The sequence below is a fragment of the Actinia tenebrosa genome, unplaced genomic scaffold (genome assembly GCF_029948245.1).
Source record: "Actinia tenebrosa isolate PJP-AT-01 unplaced genomic scaffold, QUT_ActTen_1.0 PGA_scaffold1__47_contigs__length_23844297, whole genome shotgun sequence".
NCBI lineage: Eukaryota > Metazoa > Cnidaria > Anthozoa > Actiniaria > Actiniidae > Actinia > Actinia tenebrosa.
The window spans coordinates 2,175,751-2,198,349 of record NW_028292578.1 but is presented as its reverse complement, the minus strand read 5'-3'; the positions used below and the strand labels follow the sequence as shown (position 1 = coordinate 2,198,349).

Sequence of the window (22,599 nt, the reverse complement as noted above, 5' to 3'; positions counted from 1 at the left end):
GCAATAACATGCTTATCCCTACAAATATCATCCCCTATTTTAATATTGGGAGAAACCTCTTTTCGCTCGCCAGGTATAATCTTCTTAACTGTTTTCCAAAAAGCATTTGGATCATTGCTACTATCTGAAAGCAGACGTCTATTATATGCCTCTTTAGCCCTCTTTATGCTATTAGTAACACGGTTTCTATAGCAACGGTAGTTAAGCCACATTTCAGAATTACCAGTCTTCCTTGCCTTTTAAGGAAATAATCGCGATGGCGAATATCGCGTTTTATGTCACTATTCAACCAAGGACAATTGTCCATGCCACGAATACGTTTCTGAATAATAGGGGCGTGGCGGTCAGCGACTGAAACAAAAGCGGACTTAAACACATTCCAGAGATTATCAACAGGTCTTTCAATTTCGCCACCATCAATAGGATGCAAATCTACCCCTTTTAACTCCTCACAAAATTTTACCTGATCATAATTAGCATAATTTCTGAAAGTTTTGATCTGAGCTGGCGCTTTTTTCCAATTGAGTTTGCGAATACGATAAACCAATTCATGATCACTTAAACTAGTACTTATTACCCCGCAATCCCTAATATTCTGGGGAATATTAGACACAATTAGATCTATAAGAGTGCTGGTGTCTTGAGTTATTCTAGTCGCTTCCTTAATTAATTGTTTAAAATTTAAACTACGAAGGAGCGCTTTAAGTTGTTTACATTCTGGAACTTGAGTTCTATTTGGTAAAAAGTCACAATTAAAATCACCTACGACTATGACCTCCTTTCCTTCTGAGACAGCATTTCCAAGGATGTTATCCATTTTAACCATAAATTCCTTGTCGTGGTAATTTGAAGAGTTTGGGGGTCTATAAAATGTGCCCACCAAAAATCCACGGGTTTTTGGCATAGTTATCTCAAGCCAAAGTTCTTCAATAGTCGTATCTTCTAGATCGCATCTTCTTGTGACCATTACTTCGTTCTTAACATAGACAGCTACTCCTCCACCTTTAGATCCTCTATCTCGTCTGAACAGCCTGTAGCCGGGTAGATCAAATTCACTGTCGAATATATCATTCTTGGCCCAAGTTTCAGTAAGAGCCAGTAAATGAACGCCCAACTTGAGTTCTTGCATAAATAAACGCAGTTCATCCATTTTTCGTTTCAAACTCTGAATATTTTGATGAAAAATTTTAAATCCACGCAGCTTCATAATTTCCTTCATCTTTGTATCATGTAGTGGTGGAAGCTGGCAAAGATGACAAATCTTGGTAGTTTCAAACTCTGCAATTGTGCATTCACGGTGGAAAACACAGTCACATTCACAACAGCGAAGTCGAGCATAACTTTTCTTAAAATTCTTAAGACAAGCAGCACAGGTTTTTACTTCTGGTCCTGGATTTAATGCAATGTCGTTACATAAAAGAAGCACATTAACCAAGGCAAGCTCTTGTACCAAACTAAGAGCTCGTAGCAGGGTTTGGTCAGGAGTTACTGGTTCCAAAGCAGCAGTCCTTGTACTCTTTCGTGCAACGTGTCGTGTATTTTCAAATACAACCATAGGATTAGAAATTTCCATAGCGACTTGTAGATTAACAGCTTTGCTCAAAAGATGATTTGAATCTTTATATAAGAATTGGTCTTTAAGTTGAGTCACTACGATGACCAAGAAAGCTATATAGACAAGCTTTCCCGGAGAGTACGGGAGGCTGACAAGTGCCGCCATTTTGAACCTATGTCTTTTGAAGAATAAACTATTTCTCGATGTGGCTGATGCTCATGCTCCAGTCAAGAAACGGCGAATCAATGGTATCCAATGTCCATGGATGACTTCAAAAATAAAAGAAGCTATGCACAACCGTGACTTCCATCATCGTAAAGCTACAAGAACTGGCTCTTCCTATCATTGGCGAAAGTACCGTCATCTTCGTAACACCGTTAATAGCGATATAAAGCGCAGTAAGTCAAAGTACTACATCGACCTGATCAAAGACAGCAAGGGAAACGGGAACAATCTGTGGAAAGCAATCAATAAAGCTACCTGCCGGAAGCAGGATCAGGCCTCTATTCCCAACTGCATAGTCTCCAATGGTGTTCAATATCTGGAGTCAAAGTCCATCGTCGACGTCTTGAACAATCACTTTGCTTCCATTGGTCAACTTCTTTCAAAGAAAATCACCTCTCTTATTCCTGTCTTCTCACCCAATATCACTTCTGAGCCAGATCAAAGTTTCCATCTAAGTCCAGTCGATGAAACATTTGTTCTCAATCAATTAAAATCTCTCAAGACCAACAAGTCGATTGGATTGGACAACATCAGTGCTCGCCTTCTTAAGGATTCTGCAGATGTGATCGCTCAACCAGTTACTAATCTACTGAACTTATCTATCAAGCTCCACTCGTTTCCTTGTATTTGGAAATGTGCTAAGGTCATAGCCCTGTTTAAAACTGGGGATAGAACTGATGCCACCAACTATCGACCCATCTCTATTCTTCCGACTTTGAGCAAAATCCTCGAAAGAGCTGTCCACCTGCAACTCTACGAACATGTGAGTACAAACAATCTACTTTCTGACAAGCAGTTTGGCTTTCGACCTAAACGTTCAACATCAACTGCATTAGCCAGCCTTGCAGATGACATTCTACGTAACATGGATAACGGTAAACTATGTGGAGCTGTCTTCTTGGATCTGTCAAAAGCCTTTGACACAGTAAACCACACGATTCTAATGAATAAACTATCTCCAGCTGGTGTTCGTGACAACGATCTCAAATGGTTTGACTCTTACTTGTCATCAAGATGCTTACGCACTACTTGTGGCTTAGAAGTATCACAGCCATTACCATGCAACATTGGTGTACCTCAAGGAAGTATCCTTGGGCCTCTTCTGTTCATCATCTACATCAACGATCTTCCGGATGTTGTCCGCCATTCTCAAGTATCCCTATACGCTGATGATACAGTCTTGTACTATTTCTCCTCCTCAGTTCCTGACATAGAAGATAAGAGCTTAATGAAGATCTCAAGCTGGTTGGTGATTGGTTTAAGATCAATCATTTGACCCTGAATGCAACCAAAACTAAAGCCATGCTGTTTGGAAACAAGAGAAAGACCAACATCTCCACCATCTCCATACAGGTCCACCTCAAAGACATCGAGAGAGTTCAAGAATTCAAGTACCTTGGTGTGGTCTTTTCCAGCAATATGTCTTGGTCTGCTCATGTTGAAAAACAGATGACCAAAATCAACAAACGCCTTGGTCTCCTGAAGCGAATCAAACATCTTTTGCCTAAATTCGCTAGACTCTTGTATTTCAACAGCTTGGTCCTACCGCTTTTTGATTATGGTGATATTGTTTGGGGAGATAAAGATAATATCACGCTTATGGAATCTCTTCAAACCCTGCACAACAAAGCGGCCAAGATATCGATCATCCTGGATCGTCCTCCATACTCCTCAGCATCTGATGATCGGAAAGAACTTAATTGGATGGAACTCAGTAAGCGCAGATACTACCATCGATGTTTACATATATTCAAATGTAAAAACAGATTATTATCATCAAATCTAAAGCTGAATAAGCTCAATGAGCATGGCTACAACACGAGACATGGAAGCGAGTTTCGCTTACCACGACCCAAAACTAACTGGGGAAAACAAACAATGCAGTTTCAAGCCATGAAAGAATGGAACAATCTGAGTGACACTCTTAAACAATGTTCTAACATCAACCATTTTAAATCGAATTTCTTTTAAACCTGTAAACCTAAATAATTTGAACTTTTCATCATTTACAATTTCACATACTAGTAATAATGATGTTGACTTTTCAGTAACGAGCTGGTTTCGATATTCAACCTCCAAATTCTCTTTTTGCATATTATTGTGAAAATATCTTATTTATCAGGACCTTCTTGAAAATCACATTTATAAGTGAAGAAGCTTCCTGTTAAAATATGAATGTAAATAAATAAATAGATTGACTTATTATTATCGTGAGGTAATACATATTTGAATAAGAATAAAATTCGCAAAGCATCTTGGTACTCGTAGTAAAATGACCTCAATGGCTAACCACTTGAATGGGCACCCTGTGGTCCGACATATTCAACCCAGATCTCGTCTTACCATAGCAAGGCTCGGTTTCTTATTATTTCATTCTCGAATCTCGTGACTTTAGAGGCTTAATCTTGGGGCAAAATAAAGCGATTATTTGCCTTTTGCGCATATATCTTTTAAGAAATTTCAAGTCCATGCTGTAGATAGAAGTGTTATCTCGTGGATATTAGAATTTCTCGTCATTTAAATTGGTTTAAGAAGTATCCATGGCCCCGAGTCGAGGATCAGGGTGAGTTACGGCAACACTTGTTTACATGTCGTTTTATTATAATTTCTACTAAGTTTAGGTCAAAACGTTGGGTTCGGTTAATACATCTAAGCCACGATAAACCAACCGTAAATATTCAGAAATTTAGTTGAATGCCTATTTAGTTCCGCTATTGTTAATGGTTTAATTCCTTGTTTGATCCTAGCTTGTAGAAGTTACGGTGTTAATAGTGAATACCTTTTTGTGTTTTTCGTTGCTAGTAGTATAAATGGTCCTTGTAGAACATAGATAAAATTAGATTTTTCTTCTCTTTTATATCAGTAAAAGAATATTTGTTACTCAAGGTTTACAGTGTAAATCAATGCATATCAAGGATTTCACTTTCTACACACATTATTAGCCCTCGGATTCCTCCCCTTTTAACTTCCTGTTAAAATTAATTTAAAATGTCCCAACGTCGGAGTTAGCATGTCTTAAATCTCCTTCACAGCCCCTAGTAGGCTCATCACACCACTTTCTCCAGGGTCGGGGAACAGAGATACTCGAGGCTTACAGTGTACATCATTGCATATCAAAGATTTCACTTTCTACACATACTATTAGCCCTCGGATTCCTCCCTCACTAACTTCCTTAAAATTCATTTAAAATGTCCCATCGTCGGAGCTAGCATATCTAAAATATCCTTCACAGTCCCTGGTAGGCTCACCACACCACTTTCTCCAGGGTCGGGGAAGAGAGAATGTGCCATTGAATGAGCTCAATTCTTCAGCTTAAAAGGGGACTAGCACGAAAATCTTCAGAAATTTAATTTGGCTGAAACTTCAATGGAATAATCTTTAAAGTGCTACTACGACGAAAATCGCTCAAACTTGGATTCAGCTGAAACTTCCTAAAAATACTCTTTAAAGCTCCAATAATCACTGTATGAAGTGTTTTCTCGATATTCAGTATGAAAGTATGATATTTTTACGATTATTTTTTGGAGTCTGTGACGTCATACACTCAACATCAAACATTGCTACATATATTTCTTTGTATATAAATCCTTAATTTATTTTATTCCTATGAAGCCCAAAGGGTGGCTAATGTGCTTATTTCACATTACTTGTGACTATAATTTATATTTTGGGGTGTTTGGGTATTTCTTTCTCCCTTTACTACTGATATTTTGATCATAAACTACAAAGAAATGTATGGAGCGATGTTCGATGTTGAGTGTATGACGTCACAGACTCCAAAAAATAATCGTAAAAATATCATACTTTCGTCCTGAATATCGAGAAAACACTTCATACAGTGATTATTGGACCTTTAAAGAGTATTCTTAGGAAGTTTCAGCTGAATCCAAGTTTGAGCGATTTTCGTCGTAGTAGCACTTTAAGGGTATAATAATCACTGGTTAAAGTTTTTTTCTTTTTATTCCAATGGGATCGGAAGTATTAAATATTTTTACGAATTTTTATAGGTGTCTGACTGCTATAAAAATTGACAAAAATATAATACTTCCCATCCAAATATCAGAAAAAAACTTTAACCAGTGATTATTAGACCTGTAAGGGTTACTCTATTAAAGTTTCAGCTGAATTAAAATTCGGATGATTTCATGCTAGCCCCCTTTTAAACTACCATCAGTCTGGTATCCTAAACATCAGGCATTCTGATTGGCTGTTCTAGTCGGTGGTGTTTTCTTACTCTGACCAAGGTCCAATATCCTAGAATAACAGATTGCTAAACAACAACAAAAATTGCAAAAAAGTAGATGGGTAAATTAATAAATAAAGGGTTTACTGCACTAAAGTTGGTCCAAATAGGAAAAACTGTGCCATCAGTCTTGAAAACAAACCTCAGCCTCACAACCTTGGTCCGTATATTACAAGACTTCGACCATACCTAATTATTGCACAAATTACGCCTTCTTCAAATTTTGAAGTAATTTTGCCTTTCAAGAAACAATAATCTATTGACTCTGAATTTTACTGAATGGCCAATGGTCCGTATATTACAAGACTTCGACCATACCTAATTATTGCACAAATTACGCCTTCTTCAAATTTTGAAGTAATTTTGCCTTTCAAGAAACAATAATCTATTGACTCTGAATTTTACTGAATGGCCAATGGTCCGTATATAACAAGACTTCGACCATACCTAATTATTGCACAAATTACGCCTTCTTCAAATTTTGAAGTAATTTTGCCTTTCAAGAAACAATAATCTATTGACTCTGAATTTTACTGAATGGCCAATGGTCCGTATATTACAAGACTTCGACCATACCTAATTATTGCACAAATTACGCCTTCTTCAAATTTTGAAGTAATTTTGCCTTTCAAGAAACAATAATCTATTGACTCTGAATTTTGCTGAATGGCCAATGCTTAGCATATGATGCTAAGCAATTACACAAGAAAGAAACAAGGGCATATAGCCAGGACCCCCCTTTCATGGGAACAAAAAAAGGCATATTAGGTGATTTCAAAAAAATTAATGCAGCTTTTATATTTTTATATTTTCGTAAGCATAAAGCATAAGGCCTGTTATCTTTTGGTTTGGCATTTTGGGTTCGCAAACAAAATGGTGGATTTTTTTAAATTTGGGGACCCCTTTTGGAAAATCCCTGAGAAATGTAAGCATCTTATGAGGTGTAGGCAATGTGTAACTCAAAACCAGCCTCAAAACCAGCCAAATCTCTTGAACATAAATACACTAAGGCTTATCAATGCTTTGACATGTCCTTATAAACGTTTGGTGGCCTTTTTGTGCATAGTACACATGCAATGACTAAAGTGTGGTTCAAAATCAGAGAACAAAATGTCCTGAATGTCATGAATCACTTAACATACATACATACATAATACTTGTACAGATCAAAGGTCATAACTGAGCTCACTTTCCTCTCTGATAGCAGACATAGGACAATAGTACCCTTTTTCACCAACCATTTCATAAAGAATCAATGTATATACAGTAACACTGCTCTTCAATGATTTTTAGTGGTTTTAATTTATCAATTCAATCTGAAAGTGCTGGGGTTATAACTAGCCAACACCACAATGAACACCAACACAGATATCTAGGGTATATACAGTAGTCCTCAAATTCTCATGTGTAATATTCAAAAGTCAGACTTTTAAGGAGACTCCTTAGTTCTTGTATCTTTGCACAGACTGAAGTCCAAATATCTTTTACAGGTTATATATATATGTATATATAAATGTTATTTTTCAACTTTCTTTTTAGATTTGATGGACAGTTATTTTTTGTGTATGATCGTGAAGCAGTAACAAAGGAAGGAGACCCACCTGAAGATGCTATTATCTACTTCTATCCACCATTGGTAAGAACATTTCACTTTCTTTAGTGATAAATAACTGAAACTGTTTACAATCTGTTCATGATTTTAGTCCTCTGTCGCAGTAATAAAGACACTATTTAGTACAACTATAATTACATGTACTAGCTTGTTGGTACCTCTAAACATTTTAAATGAAGTATTGTTTTACGAAATTTTTGAAATATATACTGTACATGTACACTGTAGGAGAAGATACACTGTAATGAACTAGTGGAGCCTGAGAAGTAGTTTTAAAAGCTGGAGAATCTTGCTTAGTTACTACTGCATTCTCCAATTTCTGACCCTAAATGGGAACCCTGATATTGATAAAATATACCAGTAGATGTTTGGCTACAGTTTATCTTTATTCTGTAGCAAATGCCTGTCAGGTTTAAAATTCATTCCAAAGCATTCAGTACACAAGGTTTCATATTTGTCATTAGTATTTATAGTCCTATACATGTACATCAAACTCTTTATTATTTCTCTTGAAATATACTCTTTAGCTAGCCATGGTTACACTTCTGATAGCTTAGTGATGTAGTATTTTGACTATTGCATAACATAGTCTTACATAATACCTAGCTTTATTTACATACATGTAGGGGCTCTTTGATTGTACATGTCATACAACACATACATGTAATCCATCTGTATGCTTGTTGTGGTTAACTCAACAGTCAAGTTACTTTATTCTTAACTGTACACTTAATTAATTCTTTTTTGTAAACTTTATCTGATCTTTTTTTTCCTTTAGTTTTTAGCATAACTTTCAAGCTCTTTATTTTTATTTTTTTGAATAAACTCTTTAGCTAGCCATTGATTTACTTGTGATAGCTCAGGGATGTAGTATGTTGACTATTATATAACATAGTGTTACATAATACCTAGTTTTATTTACATAGGGGCTTAATTACAGGCCTTTGATTGTACACAGGTCATACAACACATAACGTATCTGTCTGCTTGTTCTGGTGAATATTCAAAAGTTAACTTTATCCTTCACTTGTACACTTAATTAATTCATGTTTGCAATCTTTATCAGTTCTTTTTTCTCTTTTCATTTAAGGCATGACTTCTATAAATAGAAGATATTTGTGCACAATAACCTCAGGTTTCGAGTTTCAAGTCTGATTATACTCAGAGATCATATTTATTAATTTGTTTTTGATGTTTATGGCTTCGAATAGACCTTTGGCAGGATTTGTTTGGTTTATTAAAAGTTATTAAACTTATTTCTTTGATATTTATGTTATTTAATTGTAGCAAAACAAAAATACCAGAAAAATGAAAATGTTACATAATCCTTTAAGTCATTATTAATGATTAACCCATGTTTTCGGACCTTAGAGCCCTTTACTCCAATAATCAATAAATTCATTTTAATGAATTCAGGCCAAAGTTTCTTAGGGAGGTTTGTACAGTACATTGGATATGGCAAACCCACTTGAAATCACTCAGTATTTTTCAATTGTAGTATATTTTTGATATATAATATTGGGTAACTTTCCAGAAATTGTTTGTCCCTCCCCTACCACAGAGGAATTTGGAATTTCTGATTGTTGGGGATCCAGAGAAAGAATGAAACAACAGAGTTTGCATGGGAAAATTGGGTAAGGGGGGGAGGGGGGGGGTGTTAAAAAATCCTCTGCATGGGGAGTTTTATTGAAAATTATCAATTGTATTTTTTGGGAATGATACTTGTAAATTATCAAAAAAATATCTGCATGTATTTTGTAACTAAATTTTTTTTGATTTTTGTTATAATGTTTTTTTCTGGACCAGTTAATCTATAGTCAATTTTATAAAATTAGTCCCCATACTGTATGTATCTCATAAGGCTAGTTGTTTTCTTATTTTCAGGCATCTATTGAGAGCAGGGTCAGTATTTGTGGACAGCTGGTTGGAGTGAGCAATTTCCTGACTACAGTGCTTGACTTTGCACCTGTGCTTATTAAACTGAAAACAGAAAAAGTTGCATTATTGCAGTCTGGCAAATACACTTTGGTAATTGAGAATTGCTTCCTTGCTTGCTTGCTTCCTACCTTCCTTGCTTCCTTGCTTGCTTCCTCCTGCGCTTGCTCTTGCTTGCTTCCTCTTCCTTCCTTCGTCGGGCCTACGTCAGGACACTTCCTCCACACGGCAGCACCGTCCGAGCCTTCTACTTGACCTACCTCTACCACCGACACGCTACTGCCATACCGCCTTGCTTCTCCTCCTACCTTCCTTCCTCCTACTTTCCGTCTTCCTACCTCCTTCCTACCTTCCTCACCTTCCTCCTCCTTCCTCCTACTTCCTTCCTACCTTCCTTCCTACCTTCCTTCTTACCTTCCTTCCTACCTTCCTTCCTTCCTACCTACCTACCTACACATATTATTACAATCATCCTTAAAGCTCATCTCATTTTTGACTGTTTCTTTACCAGGCATTTGGAGGAAGTTCTTCAGAACCTGAATCTCTTCTGCTCCGACAACTCAATGCTCTTTTCAGTGTTTTTGCATTCTATCATGGCTCCTTTGACAATGTACAGAAAGTAAGATTACTTAGTTATTTGATTTCAACGATATGTTTTACAGTAATAAAAAGATATAACTAGCTAAAAACTAGTGTGAGCTGCGTCGGTGTTTCTAATGAAACAGTAATGATGAAAAGGTAAATTATACACCGTGAAAAGATGAAGAAACTTACTGACGTTTTGGACGCTAGTCCTTCGTCGGAGTCCTTCGAAGGACTAGCATCCGAAACGTCAGTGAGTTTTTTCATCTTTTCACGGTGTATAATTTACCTTTTCATCATTACTGTTTTACAGTAATATCATTTCATTTGTGCCGAAAGTTTTATTACATGCCTCATGATGAGAAGTAATGCTGTGTTGTACTGCTTATGCAGTGTTTTTAAACACCATAAAACAGATAACTTGAGTCAAGAGGAGGATCCACTAGTATCCCAGAATGCATAGCGAACAAGATAAAATATTTTTTATTCAAGCTGCTAAAATTAATATTTCTGAAACTGAAAAGTGAATTGTACTTAAGTAGAGTGTAGGTCATACCTTTTAGCATTATCTATTCCCAAATTCTTCAAGAGATTTAAAAATACCCGTCAAAATACTGTAATACTTTTTGAGTAATTTCAGTTTGAGTACAGATCCTACAACTGACTACTTTTAGTTGCCAAATTAGTCATGTGCTAAAGTAACACCTTAATATTAGTAATGTTAGAATGTTAGGTAGAAGTATTGTTACAAAAAAATTCACATAAACGTGTGAAAGCTTAAGAAAACAATAATAATCATGGAAAGGCACTTGGGATACTGCTGAATCCTCCTTTGACTTGAGTTCAGAGTACTGCCTGGTGAGAAAGTAGTGAGACAGAAAATTGAATTGAATTCATTTCTTCCTGCTGGCAGTTTTCCAAAGACCACATATCATTTCTATCAAACATGACCATCATATGGGACTGTTATCTACCATTCATTCGTTACTATGGAGACACCTTGCCTGCTGTCTTTGATCCCTTACCATTCCTCAAAACACCCAAGGTAAGCTTGAATCTTTAAATTCAGCAATAAAAAGCTAGAGTGAATAGGTTGTTTCTTTAGCTACAAAGCTGATATCCAAGAAGATCACCTCAGTGCTTTGTTTCAATGGTATTTAAAGACGTAAGCTACATAAATTTAAAGTAGAAGCCGAAACAATATTAAGTGATGTAACCTTTTCATGTAACCCTTTACAGTGAGGAAACTTCAGTCATGAACACTTTAAGTTTTTTGTCATTTTTGTATTTTCCTTCCTACAGTACACACTGGATCTGCCCCAGATGTTGTGTACAAAAAAGTGAAATATTTAGTCTTTTTTGTTATTAGACCTCATCTGGAAGCTTTCTCAAGGCATCTCACATTCTTCAAGCTTGTCAAAGACGTCGTCATGTTCTTGGTGGCTGCATTCTGTATAAGAAAAGGTAACAATGATATTAATAAATATTTATTTATTTTTAATAAATATATTGTATACTTCAATAATTGTTTATTTAACAAATTGACATCAGTTCTTTATGTGTCTGTCCTCATTGTCAAAGTAGTGTGGATCCACAAGGTGTAGCTTTACAGTGCTTTACAGTTCTAAGTGTTAAACAACAATGAAAGCAATTATAAACAAATGATTCTCCCAAGTTTTTATTAAATACTTTAGAGAATTGGCCCTCAACGTCAATCTAACTTGGTTCCATTTTATCTTGCAGTGTGCTATGTACTCAGTTAGAGCCGTGCATTACCAGAAGGCTGTTGCTGTTTAAGCCTAACCAAAGTCATGTGAGTTTTCAAGATTTCCTTAAAGATATATTGATTTCACAACATTACATTTTTACTCAATAGACCTATCCCGAATTCGCTTGACTGACCACGAAACAATGGTTTGAAATGGAGCATGAACTTGGTTCTTTTAATTCATCAAGTTCAACCTCGACTTGAAACCATTGTTTCATGACCAGTCAAGCGAATTCGGGAAAGGTCTATTCGTGAACACTTTGAGTTTTTTCAGCTTATTATTTTCTAAACATTCTACTGTTTCAACCCTCTAAAATGAAGGATTGAGTTAAAATACGCCAAGTGATCAAAATAAATCTTATTTCCAATCAATGGCTCAAGGGATAATTTTTACAGTATGCATATTATTTTTGAAGTGATGAAAAACTCACTTACTGCTCACAGTCCGAGTGTTCTCACTCTAAGATAGTTAAACATCCTTTGATCCTATTTTTATAATTCCTTTTTAGCTTATATTTAAAAGTGTCCATTCAATTAATTTATTAATTTCATAATAGAATTATATTATTATAATTATATATATATATATATATATATATATATATATATTAATTTATTTAATTCTTTATTTATTTACAGCATCCAGCAAAGCAGGTGAACACTGGTATGTACCAACATACAAGAATCAAATCGCTGTTCAAATTTTTTTAAATTTTTTTTAATTTTTTAATTTTAAGAGGTTATGGATGTTTGAAAATGCCCTTGGAAAGGGTACATGTATTTCAAATTTCCAAATTTGAAGGAATTTGGGTAGGTGAAGATGGGTGGGCAAAGGTGCGCAGGGAAGGAAGGAGAACTTCGATTTATTTTCAGTGGTTGTTAAATTTTGGACGATGCTCCCTCCTCTTCTTCCCGTAGCTTTTTTAACCGCGACAAAAGCTACAGCTGTTTGTTGGTTCTCCTGTGCTTTGAGGGTTTTTCTCCGGGTTCTCCTATTTTCCTTCCTTTTGGAATTCTAGCTAGAATATGAACATTGAATAAGTAAAAGAAAGGAAGGAGGAAAGGAAGGAAGGAAGGAAAGAAAGAAAGAAGGAAGAAAGAAAGGAAGAAATAGGATGAAGCACACAAGAGAATCAACAAACAACTGTACTCACATACGACACTTAGTCGAGGAATCGAATCCCGGTTGCTTTACTGAGAAGCGAGTGCTCTCACCGCTACGCCACCCGTGCTTTCCATTAAGTGACTTGTATCTCGATAATTTTACTTCAGAAATTAACCTTCCTTTTGGTGTTCGTATTCTTCATTCATTTCTTACCACGTATGAATACGAGCGGCTGATACAAGAGCTGTCGAGGTCCCCATATCATCAAAACCCATCCTCTCATCCAACCGGATCGTCTGCACCAGCCGAAGACGAGCAAGGAAAGGAACTAAACAGAGTCGTGGGGGAGCGATTCAATGGCTTGCTTCATAAATCAGTTCGAAAAAGAATAGAATCTGAGTCCCAAGGAGTCTCTGGTGCCAAAGAAAATTGCAGCAAAAATAAATCTAACAAGATAGCAAAACCGAAAACAAAAAATCGTAGTGTCAGAGAACGAAATGTGAGCTCTCTTGACAAAGCAGATCTACCCTCCACACTCAAACATGAATCTAGTCAAAAGAAACTTAGGGGAAAAGAAATGAAGAACGACTTAATTGATGGGAATAAACTTCGTATGGACCTGTCCTCGAAGCATCACGAGCACTCCGAAACTTCTGACAGTACTCTCTACCAAGACAAGCATTTATCTGCTAAGACTGTGAATGAGTTACCTATTGGGAAAGAGAATACCGACAAAGATGACGACGAAAATAAAGTTAGCGAGGAAATCGGCGCCACAAGCCTTACGAATTACCAAGAAAGGTTAAGTTTGAAAGATGGGACTTGTTATCCAGCTCCTAGTACGCAAGACGATTATCGTTGTGATAGCATTAGTTCAGATGAGGAAGAATTAACAATGGATGAAGTTGACGTTAAAGAACTTAAGATTGTTTCTTTCGCGGAGAAGGATAGCAGTTTTCCATGTGATGAAGCAGGAGTTTTTTCTGAAATAAGCTCAAGTGAATCCCAAGAAACTGTCAAAGAGGTTTGCAAAGAATTCGTTTACGATCTTATTGAACAAGTTGTCAAAACGTCCGACTCACGTTCAACTCATGGCATATTATCGAATGGTATCTCCGTTCATACGACGTCTGATGAAGATTTACCATTCAGCTCTTTTTCTAACCAATATCACGAGGGACCAAATTCACAAACCAATTGCCAGGGTGATATAATGAATGGATGTCGAAAGCAGCCGATTTCTTTAGGCCTCGATATGGAGGAACCAATCAACGGTCACGTCTCAGAATCTAATTTTGGGACCTCGGAAGGACAGCACAATGGCATACTTCGTATAGGCGCGCTAGAAAATGGCTATTCAAACGGAGAAGATTTAGAACAAGCTAGTGTTAAATCTCCTGTAGCAGCAGCCGAAGATGCTTCATCTCAGTCTGATCTTGGCTGTAGTACAACCGAACTGATGGAACAAAATGGCTGTAGAGAAAAGAGTGAAAGCATCTTTACTAACGAGTCCGAAGATAGACGAACTTACAGTAGCCTTTGCGGGAATCCCGCGGGCGCTCTTACTGATTCTTTTTCAGAAATGTCTGACACAGACACCAATGACCCCGCGTCTCAAAGACGAAACGAATGTACTATTGATTGTTCTTCAGGAGTGTCCGACGATGATGCTTCATCAAAAGGGTGCGGAAGTCCGGGCAGTGAGTATCATGACTCGCTGGAAGACTTCGTCACCGATGGCGGGATATCCGACGAGAAATTCCTCGAAGAATCAAGTAGTGAACTTCTACGAGATTATAAAACTCTAAACAAAAACGACTTTGCAGTCAATAAATATTCTCCCAAAAACCTGAACTTACCCAAGAACAAGAACTCAGAAAAATCTTTTTTCAAAGACCTGGTCGATGGAAGTAAGGACAGCGCTGAAACTTCTTCTAGTTGTGAGACGAAAACGAACGGTATCAAACATGGAGAGTCAAATCCAGAGTCTTTAGATTCCGGAGCGAATGGCTGTCACAGAGATAGCCGAACGTCAAGCGGGTTGTCAGAGTACGATGATACTACCTCGACAGACATGTCCCGCGGGTGTCCCGAGGATTGTAAGGATACCTTGGGAGACTCGGGACTGTGTCTTTTCCATGAAGGGTCAGATAATGTATCCCATAGTGAAACTGAAGTTGACAGCAATCCCGGCGTGCCTCAGGATCATGGTGACGATGAGGATGCTGAAGAACAAGTTGAGCAGACAAAGGAAGACAATGGCGACGACGATAAAGAAGAAGTCGATCGTGATGAAGAAATGGATGACAATGCTTTCGAGGTTCGTAACGGATTGAATCATTTTAAAATAAGCGCAGTTAATGCCTTGAAAACTTAATCGTTTTACATTCTGCTTTATAAAATAACTAAGATATAGCGCGCGCTCTGATTGGTCAATTACCGTTTTATATAACTCAACATATATCATGAGGAAATGACGTCAGCTGCGCCCGCGATGTTTTGTTTGTTTCTTATGTTTTTTGGTATTTCTTTTGAGTTAATCGTTAGTTATATCTTAGTTATTTTATAAAAGAGAGAAGTGCCTACAGCTCGTGCTTCTCTTAGCACTTCTCTCTGACTCACGCAATTTCCCGCGTGCTTGTATAACTCAACAAAGCACGCGCGCTCGTTTTCACTCTTGACTTTCACCAAAGTTACCGCACTGCCGTCATCACTGCTGACGTGGATGGGACGTCGCTCGCTCGCGGCGCTCGGAATTTTCCGCTTTGCTCGAATAAAAAAGAAAACGCTGGCGGAAGACAAGAGAATTCGACTTTCAGTAGATCTTGGGTTGCATGTAATATCTATCAATAATCTAGTGCTAAGTACGAGTGAGGATAAAGAAATATTGAAAAGTACTTGGTTCTAAAATTCGACTTTTTCGCAGGAAAAAAAAGGGGGAATGTCAACCAAGCACCGGTGTCAGATTTTGACCAGAAACAAATTCAAAATAAAGCATTGCCCTAGTTTTATTTTCTATTTTCATTTTGATCATTTCATTTTTGCACTAAACGGGATGGTTGTATGATATTTTCCATTATCAGGACGTCGATGGACTGGTCCATTTTAACCTTTATGTACAAGCCCACTCCAACACAGTCTTGATTCTTCTAGCCGAGGATCAGTTACACCAGGACAATGAAACAATCAAAGCTCTGGTAAGTCTTATACTAATAGACTTCTTATTGGCTAACATTGATCCGCCCTTGATTTTCTTACTAAAATGCACTTTAAATTCCGCTTGAACTTACACCTGCGCAAACGTTGTACACTTACTTATGGCATTAATTTCTTGTTTCAGTGGAAGACGTCTTTGAACGAACTCGGTGAACTGGAAGTACGGTTGAACCAGTGCCACGAAAATCTTGACCAATCAGTGAGTATAGCTAATTGTATTGTTATGGGTTTGATGCCCAGGCTGGGACTCACCATCATACTCGACACGGATAGAGTTGCTTGTTGGTTCTCTCTTGTGCTTCTGGGCTCTAGGCTCTCCGTTTTTCCTCCCTCCACAAAAAACAACTTTTGAATTCATATTTGATCGTGCACAGGTTTGTTAGCCAAAGGACAAACTGCCATGCACAACAATAGACCCCTTGCATGTGACGTCAAAGCAGCTCAATCTGGCGGACAAAACTAAAGAATTTCAATCTCCCGAGAATTATTGTAAACTATTGTTTTGTCCCCTGGATTGAGCTACATTCCAAAGTGCTGCAAGGGGTCTTTATATATTTACATGAGTTTTTTTATGATCTAAATTAGCTCAAGCACGAAGATTACAGCTACTTGGTTTATGATGGCTTAAGCAACACCACTAAGGGTAAGTTACTACTCTTTATTAGACGTTTTTTACCCATACGACTTCCATCTTGAATAGGCCCTTTGCAGCTAAGCAATCACATGCTGATTAATTCACTGAGAGCAAATGAATGAACATCTTGATTCCCATGGGTGAAATTTACTGCACTGCAAACGAGCTTTTCGGAGATCGTAAAAAAAGTGCATTTCGTAACACACTGGATACACATGTTTTCATTCAGTTCTTTACAAGTAGCTAAAAAGAATCACCAATTTAATATAAAAACAAAAATTTTGCAGTCCAGTACAGACACGTGACCGTTAACTGCAAAGGGCCTATTCTATGGTTTCAATAGACCTCCTCGGCTCTGTCGTCATGTTTTCCCATTTAAGACCATGTTTATTTATTTATTTATTAGTTTCGCCATATATTAAACTGGAAATATATTAACTGGAAAAAAATACTGTGATATATATGACAGGGTGACCGCAACAGCGTTAAGTTATTAGGATACGTTTACGACCACTATGCGCGCAAACTTAAATAACGCGCTGGCTTTATAGTATAACACAAACAAAGTATACATTTTCTGAAAGCTGAGTAATTATAGTTTATGAAGACATCTTCAAAATACGATTTTTTAAATTGTTGTTCACATTATTGTCCTCGAAGCGAAATTTGACCATGCCTCAGTGAAAACGTTAACGGACACGTACATTTTAAGCTATGTTTGCGAAAAATGTCTTAACATACTCAGGAGATAATAAGCTCAAAAAGGGTGTCCCAGATTTTTGATATCTGTTTTATATCTCTCGCTATTTTTGATCAAAGTTCGACGATTGCTTTTGGAGTGTTGTTTAGAGTAAAAAGCGTCATAACTTTGGAAAGAAATTAAATTTCAAAAATTGGAGACACCCTTTTTTGGATCATGAGTTACTTTATAAACTCTCCAAATTTTAGAAAAATCAAATGAAATCCAAGGGCCTTTTAGCTTTTTAAAGTTGAGGTTTTAGCGGCAAAAAAGATTCGAGAAAAATACATTTCTTTGTTTCCAGCCGGAAGCTGCAGGGAGCTACGATGGTGTTGGCCAAAACACCTGGAGCCTTCCATTTTGTCATCACTTGTCAAATTATCTGTTGTTCTGGACGATCGCAATGTAGGATCTTTTTACAAGGACAAAGGAGCATTTGGACTCGACGTTATTGCAAGCGACGGGACATTTCCGGTCTTTATAAAGTCACGATTTTGATTTGCCTCAAAATTTTGGCTTTTCCAATCAAAAATTGCAAGAAATTTCACAAACATATGAAAGACAAAAATTTACAGTTACGAAATTTCAAAAAAAAAATTTTTTCGAGCAAATCGTCATTTTTCGTATCCTAATACCTTAAGCCAATTACTGCGGGCCCAAATAATGTCTTAAATAAATGAAACTTAGTGCATAAAGATAATTTAAGTAGATATATTGACACATTTGAATCAAATAACTAACAACAGGATTAACAACAGGAGGTAGCAAGAGTGAGGCTTCTGCAAGAGTTACATTTTAAACAAACTGTTTTAAAAGTACGTGGGTCGTAACAGTTATAACTGTCCATGTGCCATTACCTTGAGTATCATTTCTTTTTTTTAACGGTTGTGCACGAGAAGACACATGAATATGGATGCAACTCAAACAAATAATCTTATTCTCAAGGGAATGACACGTGGTCTGAAATGGGACAACATTACGCCCTAGCCGAGGAAGTCTATTTAGACATTACGGGATGCCGAGGGGGCGGCCATCTTGAATTCTATTGTTTTAATTAAGACACTATGGGATGCCCAGGGAGTGTCAATATTATATAATCTTACGCTTTTCAATGAGAAGCACATTTAGAAAGCAATGGAATTTGTTGGTAGTTGAAACAATATGTGAAAAATTATTACCATAAGTTCAAAATATTTCGTGAAAATATAACCCCAAGACTCTATGATTTATAAATGTTCTATGTGTTTGCTCACTCGGCATCCCATAATTCAAGATGGCTGCCGTATCAGTAAAAAGGTCTGTTACAATTAGTAGCTATAAAGAATAGAATAATATCCATCTATTGAATGTTCTATCACTTCAGGTAATTTAGAGGAGCCTGTACTGCAGGCTGATCACATGTTTTGTGACACTGCCAAGACTGTTCACGAGCAGTTCAATAACTGTGCTTCCCTCAGATCCGTCACTTTGAGGTAAGGCGACTGCAAAAATCTACAATGTAATTCATACAATTCAGGGCACCTCTCAGCCCAAGTGGTTTTCGTTTCACTTTTACTCTTCAATCACTCTTCAGCCACTTTCTGAGTCTACCCTCTCTTCTCTCCCACGTACACTATCACTGTTGTTCCCTCCCTCCCTTCTTTCCAAATCCCTCCCTCTCGAATCCCTTCCTCTCTCCCTTGCTCCCTCCCTCCCAAGTTCCTCCCTCTCTCCCTTGCTCCCTCTTTCCCTTGCTCCCTCTTTCCCTTGCTCCCTCTTTCCCTTGCTCCTTCTTTCCCTTGCTCCCTCCCTCCCTTGCTCCCTCTTTCCCTTGCTCCCTCTCTCCCTTGCTCCCTCTTTCCCTTGCTCCCTCTCTCCCTTGCTCCCTCTCTCACGAATCTCTCCCTTCCTCTCTCTAGAATCCCTCCCTTCCTTGGTGATGAGATTTATAAGATTCATTCAGCTAATTGGTATCAAGCAATGGAATACCCTCTAATTGATAACACATGACAGGCATTTTTTGCCTTTTTCTGCAGGGTAGAAATAGTATTCGTAAGATCCATTCAGCTGATCAATACCAAGTAATCATTTCAAAATCAAAAACAATTTTTTCCATTTTTTTAGAAACTCATCTTCTGCGGTGCACTGTCAAAGGAGCCTGGGACAAGAGGTCTACTTCCATAAAAAGGGTTCTTTTAAGTCATTTTTAAGCAGCTTATCTCCTCGCGACCCCGCATTTACCCTGGAGAAACGCGCCTGTAAACTGCTACACAAAGATCATGGCATCAACGTGTACTAGTCTAGTCATTCAGTCTATTATGATAATATTTGAGGACATAGTCCCATTTAGTAGCTCCAGGGCTAAAATTTACGTGAAATTTCGCAACGTGTTAATTTCGCGATTCGGGAGGTCGCATATTTTGCCACCTAGTCTATAGTCAATTCCGCGATTTCTTTAAATAAATCCTTCATAATTCGTTACCAAATACGCACAAATACCACGTCATTACGCAACATTAATAACAAAAAATATATCTTTCGCGTTAGTTTCTTGGTTCTGACGTTTTGCCATTTTCTCATGTTGAACCACTTCAGTTTTGCGCGGACAAATTTTCGCGAAAATAAACTTTAATGCAATGAATGAGTAAAATTTTTTAACTGCACTTTATATCGCAGCTACTTAAATTGATATGAACGGATGCAGTGGACTGAAGCGCAAGACACATTATAGTACGTATTCTTGAGATTTAGAATAAGACCTGGATTAAGACGAATAGGGTAGCGGAAAGAGTCTAGACTGGTAAAAATTGTAACGAAAAATAACTTTCCCTTTTATTTTTGTATTTCGTGCGTGTAGCCTTTGCAGGCCTCAGTGGATTTTTTTAGGACGGCCCCTAAGGAAGCCTGCAAAGCTGCTAGCGCGCGGTATTTTCTTTTATTTTTGAAATATTAGTCAATCAGTTAGTGAGAAAAGTGGGTTCAGTTCTGGACTAAATTCAACACTTCTTGAAGACGTTACTCCCTACCACATCGACAATTTGGTCATGGGGTCAATGAGCTTCAGTAATTCTAATCATTTATCATGTATAACATGTATAACGTCCGTTGTAAACGTGACCTACTTGAAAAACGTGCTAACAAAATGTTACACAACACTTATGAATAGAAATATCTGCAATAAGAGAATGGAATACCTGGTTGAATGACTGTGTGCACCATTAACTTTTTCTTTACAAAGGGGGAATTTTGGGATAAGACTAGATATGTCTGTAAAAGTACCGTTGGAGTCCTTCAGGGGACTCTAAGATTTCAGGCTGCACAGCTTGGGTGAAATCGGGGAAACCCTGGAAAAAAATGTTCGCCAGATGTAAAAAAAAAAATCCCTTTCGATGGCAAGATAGTTTTTCCTTTAATCATTAATAAAAGTAATAAATTTGCTTAAAACAAGCAATGACATAAAACGGAAAACAAAACAAAGTCTAGTTTTCTATTCATTGAATTAGAAATATTCTCAAGTTTTCGAAGTCAGTTGTAACAGTCTTATCTATTCCCTTTGTTTGCACGTTGCGTCATCGCGGTCATGTTGACTTCGTTTCAATAATGAATTTTTTGATCGAATAATGAAATCAAGAATCCAAAAATAAATTCATTAATGAGGTCTACGTGTTCACGCTCGAGGTGGTTTGACTGTAACAAATATTAACCGCACCAACATGACTCTCATCTCACTTAGGAATGCTTGCAACCCATCAATAGAGGCTTAGCTTTGCACCATCATGTGCTCACGCCCATTATAACTACAGAACTGCCTGTGATTGGATGGCAGAACAATAAAATCCCTTTGCTCTCGAGAATTGAATTATTTCTCATGTAAGACGATTGCATTGTTCCTGCCATATAACGTTGGAGACTATGCTATAGGTGGAATGTCACCTGTCTAGTTCTCCGCAACAGTTTAACTGTTGGAAGTTTAATAAATAAAAAATAAAACATAGCTGCGGTCACGTGATGGTGCAAAGCCTCCATAGCAGCTTGATACATCCAAATTCAAATGTATGCCTCTAAATGTTAAACAAATGTTTGCAGACAATAGAGTGTACATATCTGCTATATATTAGTCAATAAGAGTGAATCAACTTTTTTAATGGTTTTTCACTTTATGCCCATGACTTCTTTGGGGGGCAGATCCAAAAGAGACACTTTTTAACAAGTGCTTGTAAGGTTCAGTTTGCTTAAAAATTAAGGATTTTAGTTCAAATTGTTTTCATGCCGTTCGAGCAATCAAGCGTTTAGTATTCTGTATTATTTAGTTCGCAATAGCGCAGCGCGGTTATTACGTCACGAAATATGATACCTTTCGCGTGACTCAGACAAACAAACCATCTCAGTAGAAGAGGAATGACTGCAAATATAAATACTTCGTATCTAAATCCACTTAAAACAGCTACAAACTTGACTGAAAATGATGGAGTTCCTGGATCCAGGTTTGATGCTGACCCGGGAAACTATACTGTCTACCAGTTAAAGCGTTGGCTTAAATGCAGAGGCCTAAAAGTCACTGGAAAGCGTAGCGAACTGCTCGCACGTGTTCAGGATTGTATAAACGCTGGAAATTACCGCATTCTTGATCCGAGTATAGATGGAGGTAGGTGGCTCGATATTAAGGTATCCAAGGAATACAGCAAGGACGGAAAAATAATCAAAGAGCCAAAGAATAAAGTCCCTGAAATACCTACATCGGGCTGGAAAAACTTTCCATCCAATGACATACCGGCGCAGTTCAACTATGGACACGTTTATTTCTATGCTTTAGAATCACTTCCATCACGATCAGAAAGTGAAGTCGTAGATCAAACGTCTGATGATAGTGATGATGAAGCAAAGGGACACGGACTCGGACATATGACTGACAAGCCTTTCAAGAACGGACGTAAATATGTTGACTCTGGCTTCGTACACGACGTTACTGACAACAAGAACAGTGGTTATTATTTCCTTCGCGCGC

General features: G+C 37.5%; 1 protein-coding gene across 1 annotated transcript; it reads left to right on the top strand.

Annotated features, from left to right (window-relative positions):
* Nucleotides 1-4,163: 4,163 nt before the first annotated feature.
* On the top strand, nucleotides 4,164-20,797 carry LOC116297747 (uncharacterized). The gene is made up of 14 exons (XM_089032289.1): nucleotides 4,164-4,343; nucleotides 7,564-7,660; nucleotides 9,521-9,664; nucleotides 10,083-10,190; nucleotides 11,067-11,198; nucleotides 11,523-11,617; nucleotides 11,897-11,966; nucleotides 12,561-12,585; nucleotides 13,194-15,346; nucleotides 16,110-16,223; nucleotides 16,367-16,441; nucleotides 16,828-16,885; nucleotides 18,979-19,087; nucleotides 19,719-20,797. The coding sequence occupies exons 1-14, from the start codon at nucleotides 4,321-4,323 to the stop codon at nucleotides 19,891-19,893; spliced, it is 3,378 nt and encodes a 1,125-aa protein (XP_088888415.1). The 5' UTR covers nucleotides 4,164-4,320; the 3' UTR covers nucleotides 19,894-20,797.
* Nucleotides 20,798-22,599: the final 1,802 nt, after the last annotated feature.